Source organism: Stegodyphus dumicola, chromosome 7 (genome assembly GCF_044657685.1).
Source record: "Stegodyphus dumicola isolate Sdum_Otavi_A_Nest chromosome 7, ASM4465768v1".
In the NCBI taxonomy this organism is placed as follows: Eukaryota; Metazoa; Arthropoda; class Arachnida; order Araneae; family Eresidae; genus Stegodyphus; species Stegodyphus dumicola.
In genome coordinates this window covers 21,167,829-21,189,696 of record NC_140774.1, presented here as the reverse complement: position 1 = coordinate 21,189,696, position 21,868 = coordinate 21,167,829, and the positions used below count along the sequence as shown (strand labels likewise).

The window sequence follows — 21,868 nt, the reverse complement described above, 5'->3', positions numbered from 1 at the left end:
ATTTTTTATTTATTTATTTGTTTATTTATTTTTTAAAATTTGAAAATGCCCACAGCATGAATATCTGCATCATTCAAAACATTTTTGTAACTGTCTGTAACCACCAGTTACAAAAATGAGAGACTGATTGAGCACTTTTATAGACACGATGTTTATTGTACCCAGTTCTGTCAATATTAATATACTTCATATTTTTCAGGTGATGTGACGGGTCCTGCATTTGCAACTATGCCAGTAAATGCCAGCACTTTATTGCGGAAACCATCCTGGTGTGGTGAACAAAATATGTTTAATTTTGCAGCTAATTTATATACTTTATTATATTTGAGATTAACAGGGCAGAGACAACCTGATATAGAGAAGCAAGCATTTAAGCATTTAAACATAGGTAAGGCTGTTTAGTTCTATGTTATATGATCTACCAAAATGCCATTGAATCATGTGAATGAAAGAATAAGAGCATTTTATTCAACGAAATATTTGAAATTAATTGTAAATTATACCAAGAATAACTGCTTGAGTCCTGAATTATATGTATTGTAAAAACAAAAATAAAAGTATAAGAATAAAATTCACTGGAAAACATTTTTTTTTAAATTAATTAAAAGTCCTTATTAGTTTTCAACTACATTGAAAAAATAAAATTTTCAGTTAATTCAATAATTTCAGTAAAAGAGTAAAGTTGTTCAGGCACTTTGCGGACTCCCTATATGCAACTTTAGAAATATCTTAATGTTTCCTTTGTTCCATAATAATGTGCCTTTGTTAATATTTAGGGTACCAGAGACAATTAAGTTATCAACAAAAGGATGGATCATTTACCCCTTTTCGCTGGAATTCGAAACCAAGCGTGTGGTGAGTTATAAAAGTCTATCCATTAGAAATTATGTCCAGACTGTTATACTCATTTGATTTCTTGAAATGCAGTTAATAATCTTAAATAATAAAATGTGAGAAAAAAATGAAATTTTATTTATAAACTTGTAAAGTATAAAGGAAATTATATTAAATTTTTAATTTTCTAGAAATTTTAGTGTGTTACTTAAATTTTTATTCCATAAGATTTGTATTTTCTTATGTTTAATTATTTCAGTAGGATTTGATTCTTCCTTCTAAATGGCATAAAGTATGTAATTGCAAGCAATTTTCTTCATTTTTTCCTCCTTGCTTTCATCATATTTTTTATTTGTGTTTAAGATAAAATTTTAAAATTAGAAAAAATTTTTCTTGTAATACGGCAAAAGCTCTTAAAATACCGAATTTCGGATAATTGAAAATTCCGGATAGTTGAGCGAGTGCATAAAAATTGGAGTTCAAGGTAGAACGGACGAAATAAATTTCCGCTCCAAAATTATAAAAACAGCCCTCTTATTTGCTATTTACTTGAATAGATTTAAGAATTGAGGGGGGAGATGAATTTCAGACATAAAAGCCGATGTATTTCGTAGGTCTTAAACATGAAACTGAATCACCTTATCTGCTTATGAAATCCCACCGAACATTAAAGTTGGCTGGAGACGTCGCACAACTTGCGTCATTCATTCTTCCAAGTCGCTGAACACTGGTAGTTCGGTCCGAGGCTCGAATCCCGCGAACGGGCTGGCTGCATGGGTTTTTTCGTGGTTTTCCTCCCCATGTGTAATGTGTATACGTGCCAGTTTCCCTTAAAAAGTCCTCCACGAAGGCATCCCTCCCTTAAGGCAGATAGCACTCGAGTGCTTTGCCGTAATCTAATGAACTAAACTAAACTAAACCATTCTGGCAGAAGTTGAATGGAACAGATTATTCTTTATGTAAACAGATACAAATTATTATCACAGTTTTTGACGTTGCATGGCTGTAGTTTATGTTTTGAAATTAAGTCGCACATCGTGTCTACCTTGATGCTAGGATCCTGTAACTTAGAAATAGAAATTACCCTATTACTTTCTGTCTCATGAAAGGCACTCCCAAAATATTAATTATTTTTCCCAAAATGTAAACCCCCCAAAAGAAAAAACTTATATCCGTTTTACGAAAACTAAGCTAGCTTATCAAGAATTAATCTAGTTTACATACCAAAGCTAAATTCTTATGATTGTGTTGTAGTATTATGCTTATCCATTTTTGGAGCTAAATCTTACTATTTGACAACAATATACATATACATGCTAATAATTTAATGACCTCTATAATGGTAGTATTATAAACCTCTCATTTATTTAATTTTGGGGGAGGGGGGATTTTTGTTTTCCTCTGAAATTCTAAAATATTCCTGTCACTTGAACTTTCTCTTTGGATGAATGCTGGATAGTTGGATTTTTACTATATTTATTCATGGCATATGTTTTATAACATTTTACTTGGCTTGAAAAAGTCCTTTCACTTTCTTTTCTTCCAGGGAAAAAAATCCTTAAATTAGAATTTCTTATGCAATTTTAATCAAGATTAGCATATAATTTAGAGAGGTGAAGGAAAAAAAAATAAAACAGCAGAAAATCTGAAAGCATTCAGAATTTTAACTTTGTTTCAGAGAGTTTGTTAAGATTTTTTATGCTCTCACTATTTTTTTATGCTATTCACAGTTTACCAGCCTGCTCACTCATACTAGCATAACTCTTTTTATCAATTAAACATTCTTACTCAGCTTTGCTTTTCCACACTTATGCCACATAAAATTAACCAATAAAACCATAAAACTTTTAAAAGGAGCATATTTTTAGAATACTCATTAGTGTTAAGTGTTGCATATATTTTTCTTTTTAATCAGTTTTTTTTCAAGGTCATCATATCAATGTTCAGTTTTCTTAATATGAAGACCTAAGCAACTTCTAGTGTTTTATAATTGATAATTAAACAACACTTTCTTTGCACTTATGCACCATAATGTTCAACAGTAAAATCGCAAAAACTTAAAAGCAGCATATGCATTTGCATTACAGCATTGTCATTAATTTTTTTTCGGTCTTTTCTCTTCATAATATAAATGTTATTTTTTTTTAAAAGATGACCTTTTTTGTGTTATTAACTTTTATTATTTTGTCTTTATTTATTAAACATCATTTTCTTCACACATACAGCATATAAAATCAAAAATACATAAAAAACATCGTATATTTAGAGTTCCTGATAGAATATATACGCCAGGCATTTTGCGGTGACAGCTTTTAATTTGAAATGTGAAAATCGAGACTAAGATCACCTCTTGTGCTGAAAATTGATTTTTAAACTAATATCTCTTCATGTTTTAATATTCTGTTAGGCTTAGTTTCAAATATAATTCATTATATTTTAGAATACTTGTATCAAAGCGAATTATGGAGAAGATAGTTTCAACATTTGTCTTGTTAATTAATCCACAGGTTAACAGCATTTTGTGCAAGGATTTTCCACAAAGCAACTTTTCAAGAATGGGAAAACTTTCTGTATATTGATCCTGATATTATATCGAAAGCTGTTAACTGGTTACTTGATCATCAATTACCCAATGGGGCTTTTTATGAAACAACATTTGAGCCATTAGATCGGAAAATGTCCCCTACAGTAAGTACTTTCTTCATTTGCCATTTTTAAGTCCTTTTTTGATGTGTAAATTATCGGGAAACGTATATGAATGGATGCTTTTTATATGAAGTTACTTTTAAAAACTAAACCTATTTTATGTGTACTGTTTAAAATTTAAATAATATTTTAAGTCAGGGGCTCTGAATAGGGTCGGTATCGACCCACTGGGGGCGGGGTGTCGTTGGAATTTTAAATAGACGTAGTGATGACCAACAGGTGTGTGAAAATTTGAAAATATAACGCTGATCTTTGTTGTTTGACTTCTAAATTAATATTTGTTCGGCGTGTTATTGTATCTTAACCCTTAGCGCTCCGCACATTTTTGTACCACTGCCTACCAGCAACTCCGGCACATTTTCGCAGTGGAATGAGTGAAACGGAGTCTTATTTTAAGTGAGAAGAATTACACGTGCTTCTGAATGTTTTAAATTTTATTTATTTTATGCGTATGCACTTTCTTCTTGCAAATGAAAGATAAATTTTAAATTTTGTGATTTACAATGGTGTGATATCTTTGAAAACAATCTCCCATGTGCATCCTGGGTTTACTTGGGCAAGTGTAACATCGAAGTCTTCCTGCGAATCATCATCTTCTCTTTCAATAATTCTCATTCGTTGTCTCTTTGGTAGTATAATTTAGGAACCAATATTTGAAGTGTCAGAATTCTAATCAACATTATCTTTCGCAATATCTTTTAACACCGGAAAATCAAACACGTCTTCACTCACACTAAATTCTAAATTCTCATCATAACAATTATTTTTTTTTTCATGTTGCTAATCATAAAAAAGGTCAAAAAATGTTTTAATTGTAACAGTACAGAGGGTGAGCTCGTTTTAACTACAGATAACAATTGCCAGCGACGACGATACCGCAACATCTTAAGCGTAATCATGCTAAGAACATTTTGTTCCTCACCGGAGCCTACGGAGCTGCGGAATAAATACCGGATGGTCCCGTAGCGGAGCCTACGGAGCTGCGGAACAAATGCCGGATGGCCCCCGTGGCGGAGCCAACGGAGCGCTAAGGGTTAATACACAGGTGTGCTAAGCTCTGGGATTTAAAAGTCACCCGAAAGAAATATCCCAAAATGAAAGTTGTTATTGAATATGCATTATTCACTTTCTTTCTTTTTATCTAGCAGAAGTACACTTTAGTTAAGTCAATAATTTAGTATGAAAAACAAGTTGAATATTTTTGAAGAGATGATTTAAGAATTAAGTTACTCAATTTTATGCCAAATATTAAACATATTGGTGTATTGGTGGTGTATTGAGAATACGGCAAAGCGCACTAGGGCTATCTGCTTAAGGGGAGTGATGCCTTCGTGGAGGACTTTCTAAGAGAAACTGGCTCGTATACACGTTACACATGGGGAAAACTACGAAAATGCCCATGCAGCCAGCCCGTTCGCGGGATTCGAACCTCGGACCTAACTACCAGTGTTCAGCGATTTTACCGCTCGGCTGCTTTAAACATATTGTGTCACTACATAGAGCCCAGCCATCACATTAATTGTAATCAAACTTCTGTGCAATTAGAATCTGTGATTTTATTTCTGAAACCTTTTCTCTGTTTACGTTTTTAAGAAAAAGTAATAATAATACAAAAATAAAGAAACGTAAATCAAATGAATTATGTTTTTTAATTGTATACTGTATGTTAGAGAGAAAAATGTAAAGGGGATCAATAAAGAAACCATTCTTTTAAAAGAGGCTGATGCAAGAAAAGGGTTAGGAATACTTGTTTTGAGGCATTTTATCATGTATTTCTTACTGTTGAAAGAAAACATAATTAACTTAATTTCATTTAAAAATGTATTACACATTAAATGTATTATACATGTATAAATGTATGTACCATTTAGTTATCTTTTCCATTCATGTAATATTTAAATGTATACAATATACATTTGTAACATTCATTGTGTATATTTTATTATCTTTATCATATGTTTATTATTAAATTACCATTTCATTTTTTTTTTTTTTTACTTTAAAGTATATTACATATAAAAAGCTGCAGAATGAAAGTAGCTAAAGAATATAAAATTCCGAACATGGGCACTTGTATCTGAACAAGTACAAAATATTCCTATAACATGCTTAAAATTGTTCTACGCTTAAGAGACTTTCATGTATTTCTTGTAAGATAAACGTGGTGTATTTATAAATGAATAAGAAAGAATTAAAAAGCATTCAAATGAAAAATAATACAAATATGAAGAGCAATAGGAATAAGTTTCTCTGTTTAAATAGTTAATGCAGGTTTTAAATGGTACTGCATTTTAAATTTCTGTATGAATTATGTAAGTATTAAATGTGACAAATTTATAATTTGATTACAGCATTATGTTTTCTGCATAACACAGTTCAATAAAGGTTAACAAAACTAGCATATAGCAAATTTTTAAAATAAAATTTAAAAAAAAAACCTGAAAGCTTTCCCCCCCCCAAAAAAAAAAAAAAAAAAAAAAAAAAAAACCACCTTTGTACATTATTGTCCAAAGTTCCTCCTCCCCCCCCCAATTTACACACACATTCAAGTTTCGAGAGTATTTGGGCTAAAGCCCATATCTGAGTTAAAAATATTTAAAAACAGCATATTTCGGATAAAAAGCCTCGCACGCTGGAGATCAAAATATTTTATTCCGTACAATGTTTCCACTGCTCGCTTTGAAATTGTTGAGTTTTTTAATAAAAAGTTCTTTAAAGTTTTACAAAATATAAAATAAGTTATGAATTGAATTCAAAATTCGGGCTTCCATATTCAGGTGGAGGACGATATTTTTCAAAATTTTATGACTGTAGGTACCGTTATTTTTCAAAGTGTGAGAAGCATACGTATATTCATGCAGATAATTTCATTATTTAATTTCTTTAAATATAATGCACGGTGATAATATTTGCTGGCAACAATTTGAAAAATGATTCAGTGCTTTTACTGGTTTGATACAAAATGGCCTTTCGAGACAAATAGTCCTTTTGGGCTAAAATATATTTTTTCTTTAATTGTATGTTTATGATACATACATACACTATGTAGCATTTTTCATTGTTTGGTTTTTTTTTTTTTTAGTCCAAAGGGATTTGAATCCCGAAGGACTATTAGTTTCGTTTTGGCATTTTGCGTCCGACTCATAAATGTCGGTTCACTTTTCAAACTGTTGCCACAAAATGTTAGAGTCCTGCATTATATTTGAAGAAATTAAATAATGAAAAATCTGCATAAATGTATGTATATTTCTCGTATTGTGATAAAACAACGGTACATAGAGTCATCGAATTTTGAATAACGTAATCCTCCAACGAATATGAGCATGTGGAAGACCAAATTTGAAATTTGAAATTTGTTTTATGATCGATTTCCTATTTTTTAAAATTTTGACGAATTTTTGATTAACAAACTCAAGGATTTCAAAGCGAGCAATGGCAACGTTGTGCAGAAAAAACATTTTTATCTCCAGCGCGTGAGTCTCTGTATCGGAAATTCTAAAGATATGCTCGTTTTAAAACTATTTTGCGATATTGCTGTTGCACTGGATCTTATGGTTTAAGTGCGAGGAACATGATATTTAATAAAGAAAGGTAACACACAAAATGTTAAAAAAACGCCCCTTTGGACGTAATTTAAAATCTGAAACATTTCAGATTTTTTTTTTTTTTATTTTTTTATTTATTTATTTTAACCCTCTCGCTGTGCATCCCACGATTTCCACGGGCAACGTAGAAGTAGCAAAATTTGTGCATCCCGCGATTGGCCGCGGGGATGAATTTCTGCCATCTATTTAACTCTGCAACCTGCTGTTTCCCCGTTCAAGGTTTCCTTTCGGCTTTTCTCTGATTTTTAATTGTTTATTTAGATGTGGGCTAACAGATGGCGTTAGTTGTCCATATTTCTGCTAAATATATGAGAATACGTAATGTAGCCTTTTGTGCGTACTTTTCAGAGCTCAAAGATGTCTGGCAGGAAGTTTTTCACGAGTGATGTAACCTATACGCCTGACGATATTTCCGACACTGATAGTACTTTTGACTCTGATTTCAAGTATCTTGAAAATAGTTATAGCGAAACTGATGAGAATTTCTCAGATTCCTCTGCAGATATTGATGAATCTGAAAATTCAGCTTCTATTGAAAATGTTCGACAGTGGTGCAAAATTGATATGCAAAATATTACATTATGCAAATATTTTCATTAGTATATATGTTTTACCTTTGTATTTTCTAAAATAAATCATAATTTAACCAATATTAATTTTCAAAATTTTCCTTTTGTATCATTATTCTTCAATTTCAGTATTCTGACAACCTTTTTCTATGATTTAATTCTATATATTGGGGAATTTTTTTTGTGTGTGTGTATATTTTAACTCTAAAATATATAAAAAATTTTTGTAAAAGAGTTTAACTCTAAAATATATAAAAAATTTTACTCTAAAATATATGCAGATTTGAAATATGTAATTAAAAAATATGCAATTTTTGAACCTATTTTGATAAAAAAGTATGCAGTGAGAGGGTTAATATTTGTATTATATATATTATTTTTTATTATAATTTAATTTTTAATTAATATATGATTTCTTTTAGTATGATTTTCGCATTTAATATGTAGCAACATAATTTTGTATAATTGTAGTCCCCGTGTTTGTGTTAATACACACATGCACACACACACACACACACACACACACACAAATATATATATAATTGTGAAAATCTCTTTTTATGTAAAATATCCACAAAAGTACTCCCAAAAATCTAAAATCTCTCTCTCTCTTTTTTTTTTTTTTTTAACTCACAGCATCTTGAACAAAGCATTTAAACTGAGAAGCTATTGTTTGGGAGAAATGGGAATAAAGAAAATACTACTTAAAAATTAGACATTTTGACTCATTATATAGTGTTTTTAAAAATAACGATCATTCGCTTAAATATTTATTTAAAAAAATATAGTCACATTCTTAATCGTTAAGTTATAAGAGTATATATACTCTGTGAGTGAAAAGTGGCACCTTGAAGCAGTCATGAAAATGATGCTGTGAACGTCTTTAAAAAAAACTATCCTATTAATCCTCTGATTTTCATTTCTAATTTCATAAAATTATATTCATTAAGATGATATTTTTCATAGTTATAGCCTTCAAAATAACAATCGAATTTAACTTATTTAATATAAAAATATCAAGAAACATATAAATACTTTCACAGAATTTTTATGGGAGAATCAGGAAACTTTATTTATATATTTTTAAGGATCAGGGAAAAAAATCTGCAGAAATTTTTGTGTTCCTGGAGAAGAGGGACTTATGTCTGATCATCCTCAAAATCTACTTAGTTATTCAAAATATATGCCAAACTAAGGTTCCTTTTTTGCCTCATTTTAAATGGTTGACCAAATCAAAAACAAGCTGTGTAGCGACATAACCCTTTTCCTTGGCAACATTTTTCTGATGCTTGGCGATTTTTTATAATCTATTTTTGAGATTATTTGGTGATTTTATTCCTTATTCGGTGACTTAGTTAAAAAACTATTTGACAATAATTTGATCATACTGACCAAATTGTTGATCACAGTATGTAATGTATTTTCTATCTTTTTGCATATAAATGGGTGGGACTTTAACAGTTCGATAACAATATACAAATGATAAAATTAACTGTAATCACATTAAGTGGTGTCTACTTTATAATCTAATATATACCAAATCAAAAACATAGTAAAATTAAAAAATCTCGTGACCTAATAAAGGCGTTTTTGCCACTCAAGTGGTTAAGTAATATAATTAAGCGGGAAAATTAATGTTATAAATACTTCTTCAAAATCTTGATACAGAATTATTTTTGGGCCATAAAGTATAAAAAATATACAAACTGAGCTTATTGGTAATTATTTACCTATCTGAAAACAAAACATGATTGTATCAAAAGTATGAACTTTAAATTTTCTTATGTAATATTTATATTTGTATAAAAACATTGATAAAATATTTTTTTAAATTTCAGGTGGAGTCTCGTTACGGTGGTGTTCGGTATCATAATATCTCACTGACAGCTCATGTTCTCATAACACTTTCAGAAGTGAAGGATTTAAGAGGAGTAATGTATTTAATTATCGCTATTATAATTAGTATAATTCCAAAAATTAATTTCCAAGGTTTAGCTGACTGGATAGCAGTCGAGCATTTTATATGAAATGAGATCTTTAAATACTGTTTGTTATTGGGTTGTTCTGAAAGTAATTTCGTTTTTCCTCAACAGAGGACTTAAGTGCATATTTACACAGAAACTTCGCACTTAAGCCGTATAATCATTATATATTTTGATAGCTGATATAGAAAGGCTTTCTTGTGAAAAAGTTCGATTGATTCTACGCAGTAGTTTTTGGTTGGTGCCCTTCCAAATATAGAAAGTAAAAAGCAGCATTTTAGTTTTTTTTTTTTTTTTTTTTTTTTCTCTCTCTCTCTCTCTCTCTTTCTATCGAAAAGGTAAAATTGTTGTTCAAGCAAGAAAAAAATTATCCTATGTGTATGTGGACGATGTACTGACAGGTAGCCAGTGCCCAAACTGGTTTGCAAAATTTCTGTCCGGCAATTTTTGACCCTGAAGATGCACCACGTTCTGGAAGGCCATTTAAAGCTGATGAAGAGATAATGAAGGCATTAATTGGTGCAAACCGGCGAATAACAACTCGTGAGATTGCTCAGAGATTAAATTTATCGAATTCGACCGTTCATGATCATTTAAAACGTCTATGTTTAATCTCAAAGCTTGACATGGGGGTTCATCATGTTCTAACGGGAAGAAATTTGTGCCGTCGCAATGACGTTTGTGATTTGCTTCTGAAACGTCAAGAAAATGATCCATTTTTTTAGCTTCTACCGGACAACACAACGATCAATTCTGAACTGCAGCTGACTGTCATCAGCTGGACAAACAGAATGATTCACTTACACAGAAAAAAAGGGTAGTGTTCCACCAAGATTGCATACAAGTTTGTTAACTCGCCAAAAGCGTTTACAGCTTGGATGGGATATATTGCCACACCCACTATATTCTCCAGATCTGGCAGCTTCTGATTATTATTTGTTCCGGTCTCTAAAAAAGTTTTACTTAAAATGAGAAGGTTTTAAGTCACCTGGATCAATTTTGTTTTGCCAGAGGAAAAAAAAAACAGTTGTATGAGCGTGGCATGCTACTGCCAGAAAGATGGCAAAAGATATTGGACCGGAATGGACAATATATAATTTAATAAAATATTTATTCACTATAAGATAATCTTCTTTCACTTTCATAAAAAGAAAAAGAAATTACTTTTCGAACAACACAATAAATGGGATTTGTATGCTTAATTAGTTGCATGGTAAAGTCCTGATTTTTTTCACTAATTTACGTGTTGTTTGGAAATTATACTCAGTTGGATTATTTAACTATTTGGGTTTCAGAGTGATTTGGTAAATATTACTTATGTTTTATTAATGCCATAAAAGGCTCACTTAAGCCATAAAAGTCTCGCAATATCTGTGGTGAGAATGAAACAAATGCTGAGTAACATTAATTTTTTTATGAAAACAGTATAATTACCACAGCCGTAAATAATATGATCAGAACCACAGAAATTGGAAAGAAATTGTGTTAATATAATGTTATAGGAGGTACAATATTTACATTGCCTTTTAAATGATGATTGATATCTTCGATGTCCATGAAATAAAACATAAGCATCTGCAAAAATATTTGCACTTCCAGTATAATTTCTATAATAGTATACCTTGCACCCAAAAATAAATAAATAAATAAAATAAAATAAATGGGCAGTTCTATATCTCCCGTTCTACTGGACCGATTTTCGAAATTTTTTTTTCCGTATTTCGATTCTACGACTCAAATTATGTCCGCGTGCCGAGTTTTTGTAAAAATCGCAGTAGTATTTTTTAAACAATTAGCTCTCAACATACGTACGTACGTACAGGCATCACAAAAAACTCTGTTCTGAATCCATTTTAAATCCTTTTGCAATCCGTTTTTTGGAAAAAGCGTCCTTCATTTTGTCTTTACGTACAGATATCACGCAAAAATATCGTTAAATTGCATTTGATAGCGGTCAATGTGGATCCTAAGTCGCGCTTGAGACATGGAAGATGCAAGTTAAATTTTGTCAATCGGCCCAGTAGAACGGGAGATACAGAACTGTCTCATTTTTTTTTTTTTTTTTTTTTTTTGAGTGTGTAAGGTGTACATTGTTATGTTAATATTGATAATCAATTAAGATACTTAAAATAAAGACCATATAATTAATCAGTATGAAATTACATTTCGTAGGATGTAGGATCTAGAATATCTACTGCTAGGCGTCAAGCACAGAGCTACCTTGAACGTATGCTTAAAGTTGCTAAAGATTCGGAGGATCCGTATGCTCTTGCTATCACAACATATGCACTGACATTAGCCAACAGCCCAGAAGCAAATGAAGCCTTGAATTATTTGGATTCTCATATGAGAGAAGAAAGTATGTTGGCTTTAGATTTGTTCATTTTACTATTATCTAAGAATGTTGTAGAGGTTTCTACTTGATTCTACTTTTGCTAATTATCAGATTGAGAACTTAAAGGGTAATAAATGATTTTTTTAATATTATGCAGCTGCAAAAATGTTACTTAATGCTGATTATATTTTTAAATTGTCTAAAATTTGTAACTTTGTGTGTTTTTCAGCTCCGTAATGATCATTTCAGTTGATGTATTTCATATCCTTTTCACTTTATGAAAGTTAGAATAATAAATCTTGGGATTCATTATGAAAATTAGAACTATGCCTCTGCTAAGAAGTGATTATTTTCAGAAACTTAAAGACCTTTTCTCCGTAAATATACAAAAGGCTACGTCATATGTTATTAAAAATAAGTTGATGATATATTGGAAGGCTAGAATAATAGAATGCAGATTCTTTGCAATTGTTGATAAATTATTAGGTGCAAAATTGGCACATTCTAACTGGAATTGCATATTTTATTAAGAAGAATTATAAATATTATTTTTGTTTATAAGCTTTTTAGCATTAGATTGAGCTTTTATTTGAGCCTTCCATTAAAAAAATAAAGAATGTAATAAAAAATAATGAAAAATAAAATTTTGACAGCCAATCAGTAATGATTTTTATTCATATTTTTAAATAATGGAGGAGCAGTAATTATTTATTTAATACTTTTTATTATGAAAAAAACAGAGTAAAATAATTTAATAAAACTTTAATATGGCATATTCATACTACCAAAGCATCCAACTTTCTGTAAAGACTATCTAGGATAAATATCGAAAGAAAGCTATTATTTTCTTGTTGTTTAATGGTGTAAAATAATCATGTTACTGAGAAAAGACAGTTTCTCTTTTGGAATAAATATATCTATTGACAAATATATATCGCAGTTACTTCACAAAGACAATTCAAAACCAGTAAAATCCCAAAATTTCCCTATACAAGTGTAAAAATATATCAGTTAAGTGTTTTCAAACTAAAAGAATTCCCCCAAAACGACAGAAATATATAAAAAATATATAAAATAGGAAGATAAATACAATTAAAATTTTAATTTAAGATAGTTTAGTTCATCAGCTAATTTTGGATGAACAGAAAGGTCCTCAGTTTTCCTGAAAGGCAGTGTTTTCAACTGAATTTAATCTACCTCCTCTTGCTAAAGTTGAATCAGATTTTTACTGTATTTCTCTTCTTATTTTATATATTTCTGTTGTTTTAGGGTATTCTCTTGGTTTGTAAACGCTTAATTGACATTTCTTTTATATTTTTGTTGGAAAATTTTGGGATTTTACTTGTTTTGAATTTCATTTCTTTATGTCTTTGTGAATAAGCTTCTAAATTTCTCTCTTTTCTGTTTTACAGACAAACTTTTACCATTTCAATGATGGTTTTGATTTTTATTAATTATTTTTAGCATTCAGATAGTAAGCTTATTATTTGTGTATTCTATTTATTACTAAGCCGTTTTGGGACTAATATTAAAACCATCTCTATGTGTTTATTGTTAATATTTAATTCTTTATTTCCATTTTTATTTTGTTCATTCAGATTGTGTATAATCATTTAAAAATGGAACTGAAATTTCAGGTGGTATGAGATACTGGGCAAGAGAACGGGTTCGTGGTCCAACAACAAAGATAGAAAACACTCGACCTTACTTGATACCACGCCTACCTCATAAATATGATGCTTCAAATATAGAAGCAACTGCTTATGGTCTCCTAGTACATGTCGAACGAAATGCTGTCATTCAGAGAGAAATAGTAGAATGGCTCAATTCGCAAAGATTAACATATGGAGGATGGGCTTCAACTCAGGTAATTATTGCATTTCATTTTTATTATTTTTTAATATAAAAGTAATTGAATTTGAATTGTAGGGGGTCTTCCGTAACTAGAGGCTCGTGACAATGTCCTGCAGACCCTATTAGATTAGAAGCAAATAATCGCTTTACTTTGAAAGAAATGTCAAAATCTTAAGAAAGTTAAAATAACTTTTTTATTTAAATGAAAAGAAACCACTACTTGTGTAACAGATTAAATCTCCAATGCATGCATTTATTTAAATTAATATCAGGTAAAGTTAAATTCAAATGTGGGTAACATAGTCTGAGACTACACACACAAGAGGCTGGCTCAAAATAATTAACGCCATCTAGTTTAAACAACAGGTGGCAAGATGCTAAATCCAGAATAACTTGGGTGGAGCTGGTGATAATATGTAATTGTAACATGAGGTTGCCGGTAGTTCCAACTTCATTCAACCCTTAAGTACACAACAACTAATCTGCATTCTGGTGAGGACTACGGAAAGAAGTTAAAAAGTAAAGGTTCAACTTATACTAACTAGTTAATTATCATAAAATTCTATAAATTGTTTTATCTGAAATCATTATAGATTAGAGATAGATTATATAGATTAGATCTCGTAATGAATCGCTATTGTTGTAATTTTACACCCTGAACATACTAGAATTCAGAATGGCCATTGTGGTTAGCCAGGTTATGATTCTAAAACACCTCTATTCACATCACTCTTGGATTACTTATAGTGGGAAGATAAAATATATTTGCTCTGAATTTTCACTTTGGAATGGTTGTTATGAATTTGTCTGTGCTTTTTGATATCTTTCTGATTTCATATTGTAATATTAGCGATAGAATCTGTGTGTCTAGATACACTATATATTACATTATTGTGTTCTTACAATAAGGGAAGCTCCCTCGCCTGAAGAAGAGAGATCTGTATCTGATTGTCTTCCAGATTAATAGAGCTTTATTCTGCGCCACATTAATCACTTTTTTGCCTAATTTTAAATTTTACATGTAGTCATGCGCGTTTTGTATTCTGGCTCTAAGTCTTCTCGTCTGAAATGATAAATATCATGTAACTTATGATTTTCAAGAGGTAAAACTGTATAGAAATGGATCAAGTTGTATGAATGAATATGATCTTCATGCATTCATGACAACTTAACATATTTCTAAGTTGTATGATTCATCTGCTCTGAAATATTTTTTTTTTTTTTTTTTTTTTTTTTTTTTTTTTTTTTTTGAAAAGTAATGCTATTTCAATTCATTTGATTCAAGGGGCAAATACATTCCACAATTTTACTCTTTTTTTATATTGCATTTCTTCACATTTGAATATACCTTCCTTTTTAATACAGTAGATTCCCGATTATCCGCGCCTGCCGCACAAAGTGTTTTTTTTTTTTTTCCAAGCGTAAAGCAAAGAAAATAAAAATGGTAACAAAACTGAGCGAAACGTTAAATTTGCTAAACATCGTGCTTATTTATGGCAAAAATATCCGATGCCTTCTCGGAACCTTCCCCTCTGATGAGTAAGTGATTTCTTACTCACCCTTGCAGTGCCCGCTCCACGGCCCTCTCTCGTCTTAATCTTACTGATACGTCCACTTCCTCCCACTCGCCATTGTTAGTTTAAGCCTGATAGTGTTTGCGAACCGGTCGGAATTAATTTCTTATCTTTTATTGTGTTCAGTGCTTGTGCTTTTTGGTTTTGTGTTTTTCGTTACTGATTTAAAATGTCAGGGAAACGAAAGAAGGTTGTGTTGACGATTGCGCAAAAACTAGAATTAATTTCCAAAGTAGCAAACGGCGCTACAAGGCAGCAGATGGAATTGGATTACGGAATCGCAACAGTGCGTGACATTCTAAAGCAAAAAGACAAACTGGTGAACTTTGCATCAATATCGGACAGTGCTTCCGCAATGAAAACGCGAAAAACTATGAAGACCTTTGATGAGCTAGACACGGCATTGGCAGAGTGGTTAGCTCAAGTTCGAAAAGAGGGTACTCCTGTAAATGGTCCTATCATTGCGGCGAAGGCAAAAACCTTTTTTGAGTTGTTAGGCCTGAAAGGAAATTTTGATGCGTCTTCTGGCTGGTTGACTCGTTGTAAGCAGCGACATGGAATTCGAGAAATTGGACTTCATGGGGAGAAACTTAGTGGTGACCAACAAGCAGCCGACGATTTCCACCATGAATTCGAAGAATTTGTTTTAAAAGAAGAGCTATCTTTTGAACAAATTTACAATGCCGACGAATCGTGACTTTTGTGAAAATGTCTTCCCACTCGTTCTTTAGCATCTGAAAGTGAAAGTAAAGCGGCGGGTCATAAAAGCAGCAAGGAAAGGATCACTATCATGTCTTGCAATAAAAATAATAAAAAAAAAAAAAAAAAAAAAAAAAAAACCCAGCTCTTTCAAAGGCACAGGGATAGAAAATTTGCCCGTTGATTACTTTAACCAAAAAAAAAAAAAAAAGGATGGATGAACCGAAACATTTTTCAAGATGGCTCGAAAAAATCTTTGTTCTTCAAGTGCGTAAGCATCTTAAATCGAAAACCTGCCTGAAAAAGCTGTGCTATTGATTGGCAACGCACCTTCTCACCCAGCAACAAGCGTGCTAAAGTCTTCTGATGGACAAATGTTTGCAAAGTTTCTCCCCCCAAACGTTACTGCGCTAATCCAACCCATGGACCAAGGAGTACATAAGAAATGAAGCCTTACACAGAGAAACAAACACACCTCAACTAGTTGAGACTATGATTAAAATCGCAAAGCGATTCCTTGCAAACATAATTAAAGTTAACAATCCTACCATTCCCTCATTACAGTATAACGTTAATGACCAGTGCACAGAAGAAGGCCAGGTGCCTTATTAAGAAACTATCACTAATTAATAATAATAAAAATATATAAATTACAAAATTTTAAAAAAAAATCTGAAATGTTTCAGATTTTAAATTACGTCCATAAGGGCGTTTTTTAACATTTTGTGTGTTACCTTTCTTTATTAAATATCATGTTCCTCGCACTTAAACCATAAGATCCAGTGCAACAGCAATATCGCAAAATAGTTTTAAAACGAGCATATCTTTAGAATTTCCGATACAGAGACTCACGCGCTGGAGATAAAAATGTTTTTTCTGCACAACGTTGCCATTGCTCGCTTTGAAATCCTTGAGTTTGTTAATCAAAAATTCGTCAAAGTTTTAAAAAATAAGAAATCGATCATAAAACAAATTTCAAATTTCAAATTTGGTCTTCCACATGCTCATATTCGTTGGAGGATTACGTTATTCAAAATTCGATGACTCTATGTACCGTTGTTTTATCACAATACGAGAAATATACATACATTTATGCAGATTTTTCATTATTTAATTTCTTCAAATATTATGCAGGACTCTAACATTTTGTGGCAACAGTTTCAAAAGTGAACCGACATTTATGAGTCCGACGCAAAATGCCAAAACGAAACTAATAGTCCTTCGGGATTCAAATCCCTTTGGACTAATAAATAAATAAATAAATAAATAAAAATAATTTTTATATATATATAAATAATTATAACTTAAATGCACTGTCAACCAACTACAAACGCTTATGTGATTTCAAAGTAATGCTTAAAGGAAATATTCCTCCTCAGACAAAATGGAAGTTAGAAATTATTTTACAGCCCAAATTATTTTCTGAGTCCAGCTGGCTTTCCTTAATTTTAACCCCTCCCCCATTACTTTTTGGCCTTCCCTTCAAAATTTCGTATGGACTGGAAAGAGCCTTTGCCTCTCCCCCCCCTAGCACACGTGACTAACGCACCCCAATCAACGTTCTTCTCCTGGTCTACTTCGATGCTTTCCTGACTTCAACTCATTCAGCGTTCAGCCGCCACCACTGCTGCCTGCGAGCTCGTTCGATCGACACTCTCCCATAGTAATCATCCTAAATCGACGTTTCCGTTTACATACTGCTTATTCTGCTTCCCAGACTCGAATTGAATCTCAAGATCTTCTACAACATACATGAAAAAGAACTTATGCCTTACCTCAATGTTTATGTATGTTTCATTCACGATCGACAACGTTCGGAAACAGATCCATGTATTCGACTGGGATGAGGGTTTTCTAACCCAGGAGCCCACAGAAACCTGAACTTCGTTCACGCATCGGGACCAAGGAGTCATTGCAACAATGAAGAGAACATACCGAACCAAGCTGCTAATGGCCAAAATCGAAGAAGGTTATGATCTGAAAGAGCTTTGGAAACACTACACAATCTTCGACAGCATCTACGATATTGCATCTGCATGGGACTCAGTGAAACCGTCAACCCTCATAAAATCATGGAGAAAACTCATGCCTAATGTTGAAGCCAACAACAACCTAACCCCTTTGAGTTGTGAAGAAGAGAATGAAGATGTAGACACGCTCACGGCAATTCTTGTCGATATGGTGAAAACAATTTCGGGTGGTGAGAACGTCGATGCTGAAAACATTAAGGAGTGGTTGGAGTGTGACGTCAACGAATCTGGCTTCGAACGCTTGAGAGATGACGAACTTCTGAAGAAAGCAAGGAAAGAGACCGAGAATGAAGGAGAGCGAAGTGAAGGCAAAGAAGAGCTCATTGCGCAGATGCGGAAGCGGCTTTGCAACAAGTCGACGGACTGCTGAGCTATTTGGAAGAACAAGACGACGCGGAGTTGGCCTAGAAGCTTATGCTACGAAAAATGCAATCTCAGATCAAGAGAAAATGCTTCCAAAGCAAGACGCAGACACAAATGACTGATTTCTTCTAAAAGGTGTAGTTTTACAGTTATGCTTTTGTAATTACATAATACATTACAGTATTAAAACAGTACATATGTTTTAATTTTTCTGTGTATCCTTGACGCCTCTCGTAAGTACGAAGCACTTTTTTGTTTTCATTAACAAAATGCATTTTAGGTTAGTTTTGAATGATATACTAAAATATTAAGCGTTAGTTAAACATTTCATGCTGTTTATCTTACGTTTTATTGTGCATATACATTTTCAAAGTTGGAATGACTGTTTTCTCTTTTGCTATACCCGTTTTTAGCTTTTTTCGGATTATCCGCGATTTTTGTTATTCGCGGCGGTCGCGCCACCCAATTCCGCGGATAATCGGGAGTGTACTGTATCATTATAGGCTCCGGTTTCTGATATAAATACATTCGTAACAGCTTTCTTGAGATACTATTATCTTGTTTGAAGTTAGAAATGTCGTTAGTAGTGTCTTTCTAAAATTTCTGAAGCAGTCTGTTGTGTTACACTTTTAAATACTTATCATCCACTTGTTTTGACAACTTTTAGTTCAATATGCCACTGATCAGTAATGTTACAGAATGGATGATCACTGCTTTTGATAAGTATTGGTATCCTTCAGTTTAGTCATAATTTTTTAATTTCTCTAAATTTATATTATTGTTCATACACTGGGGGCCTATGGATTGATTTCCAGTAACCATCGACATTTCTTTTTCTTGTCATCATAGGTTCTGGTCTCTGATGTAATCACATTTTTAATAACTTTCTCGTTGCATCTCGTTCTTCTTTTAATTTAAAAATCTAATTACATTTTTGCACCACCATTCATTCACTAGTGGGTTACCAGTATGGGGCATTAAACATCAAAATAGAATTCACTGATGATCAGCAGCCTTTATAAGCACCAGTTTGCTTCTATTTAATTTTAATTTTAAAATATATATAAATGTACTTAACACTGTTCACTGGTAATTAATAGATCACCAGAGTGAGGAAGTTACTGTGTGGTGATATATGGGTGACCCCAGATAACTATTGACCTATAAGTCAGAGGTGAACCAATGGATTTAATGGGCATGAGTTTAATAATAATTTACAAATCTATTTAATATATTTTCTCAAAAATAAGACGCCCTTTTTGATACATTTTATTTCAAAATTTGGTAGGATCTTGCAAATGGGTATTTTAATAAATGAAATTGCAAAAGGCATGGAGTTTAATTACCATACAATACAGAATAACTACGCTACTTAAATATTAAATAAATCTTACAGATAAATTACTGCACATATAAACTGCATAACTACAGCCACATTTATGTTAGTTTAGGCCTGCATACATTATACTGGTAACTGCTATGCTTGAAAACAAATAGATAGTTATGTGCCAGAATCTTTTCCTAATTTTCCTTTTTCTAATTTTCTTTTTTTTCCCCTAATTTATCATAGTAAAATGTTGTATTTAGTTAGATAAATTAGCTTTCATTCTAATCAGAACCAAGTTCTCATCAGGTATTTACTGACATTTTTAGTTATTAAAAGGTTACTCCAAAAGTGTTAGAAAGGTCTTGTATTTCACTAACTACTATTAACTGTTACTGTAAGTGAAAATAATGATCAGTGTGTGTTGCAGTCACCTTATAAAATATTTTCTTCCTCCTTTCTGCATGCCTTTGTGGTTTAACGGTAGTCCCAGTCAGGATATTGCACATTTGTCTGTGCTCCTGCTTCAAAAATAACTAATATCTCTACAACCTGTGCTTTCATATGATGTACCTAAATTATATAATTTTAAATGCATATAATTTACAGTGTATCTAATTGGTAATGCATTTTTCTAATGTTAATATGTTTGTAACTTTTTACTTCTGTTACAAGTATAACCTATTTGTTAATTAATTGTGCTTCTTTCAGGACAGCATTGTCGCAATGCAAGCTTTAATCGAGCACGCCATCCAGTCTCGAGTGCGGGACGTAATTGACGTCACCGTAACGATAGAAGTTCCTTCTGTTCCTGGATTTATTAAGCAAATACATATTGGTGATGAAAATTTGTCTAAACAGCAGCAGTTTGAGGTATCATTTGTAACTGAATGCAAATATTCCATAATTAGATGTCTATTATTTGAAACTGTTTGGGTGATGAGGGATATTTCATGACTGATAATTTTTGTAATATATATTGTCAGCTCCTGGATAACTGGAGAAAAGATTTCTAATTAGTTCAGAATTACAGGTAATCTGAGGAAAATTAAAAATTAGTAACAGTTCAGATTTTAGGAACCGCCCAAAAGTTTAATATTGTTTTCTCATAGAGATTATCGCTAGACGTGGGACAAGTGGAAGAGCGAAACATTTCACAGGATTTAGACTAATACGGGAACATTATATATCTTGTGTTTAAAAAGTGTAAAATATGTAATATAATCCTGTAAATGCATTGAATGTTTCTAATTAGATATATTATGAATTAAATGACTTTCTGTTTAAATGAATCTGATTAAAAAGTAAAAAAAAAAATTAAGAACTTCATCTGTTGCTTCAATCCAGTTAAGTGAAAAAATATGTTTGAAAAGTGAAAAAATATGAAATGTAATTCCATAAAAATATTTAATGTTTTTTAATTAGATACATCATGAATTAAATACATTTTTATTTAACTGAATCTGATCCAAATGTAAATATATATATATATATATTATTCTTAAGAACTTCATCTATTGCTTTTAAATAGTTTAATTTGTTCATCAATAAGAAAACATTAAATTTGAAAGAAAAATTACATTTTGATGATGAATGGCATCTGACTCAAATAAAAAGTGAAACAACGTCAAATCGCATTTTGAGATGAATAACCAATATTATAATCAACAGAAAAATGCTATTAATTGTTTAATAATATTTTCGAGCAATTTAATCTGAAAAATAATTTTATTTAGCTATAGGAATTAAATCATCTTTAAAAGTGAAAAAAAAAGTTATAAATGGTGTTAAAGAGAGAGGAGAACAGGATCGAGTTCAAATTCACACAAAAATTGCCAATTAGAATAATTTTGCTTCTTGAAATGTTCATTTGGCAGACATCATCTGTTATCACTGCTTTTAGCTCTTGCTGTTTCTTTTTCCTTTCTGTATTTTCCATAGGCAGTTTTTTTTTTTTTTTATGCAGATGGTTTGTGATAGGGATTTTTCTAGC

General features: G+C 31.7%; 1 protein-coding gene across 2 annotated transcripts in view; it reads left to right on the top strand.

The window, feature by feature from the left end:
* The window catches only part of Mcr (macroglobulin complement-related), a 239,657-nt gene that overhangs the window by 202,783 nt on the left and 15,006 nt on the right, over positions 1-21,868 (top strand). For both annotated transcript variants that reach the window (XM_085819950.1, XM_085819951.1), the window contains exons 26-32: positions 200-388; positions 777-855; positions 3,342-3,522; positions 9,553-9,645; positions 11,869-12,055; positions 13,669-13,898; positions 20,587-20,748. In XM_085819950.1, the coding sequence (XP_085676076.1) occupies positions 200-388; positions 777-855; positions 3,342-3,522; positions 9,553-9,645; positions 11,869-12,055; positions 13,669-13,898; positions 20,587-20,748 (1,121 nt within the window). The remainder of the gene's footprint in view (positions 1-199; positions 389-776; positions 856-3,341; positions 3,523-9,552; positions 9,646-11,868; positions 12,056-13,668; positions 13,899-20,586; positions 20,749-21,868) is intronic.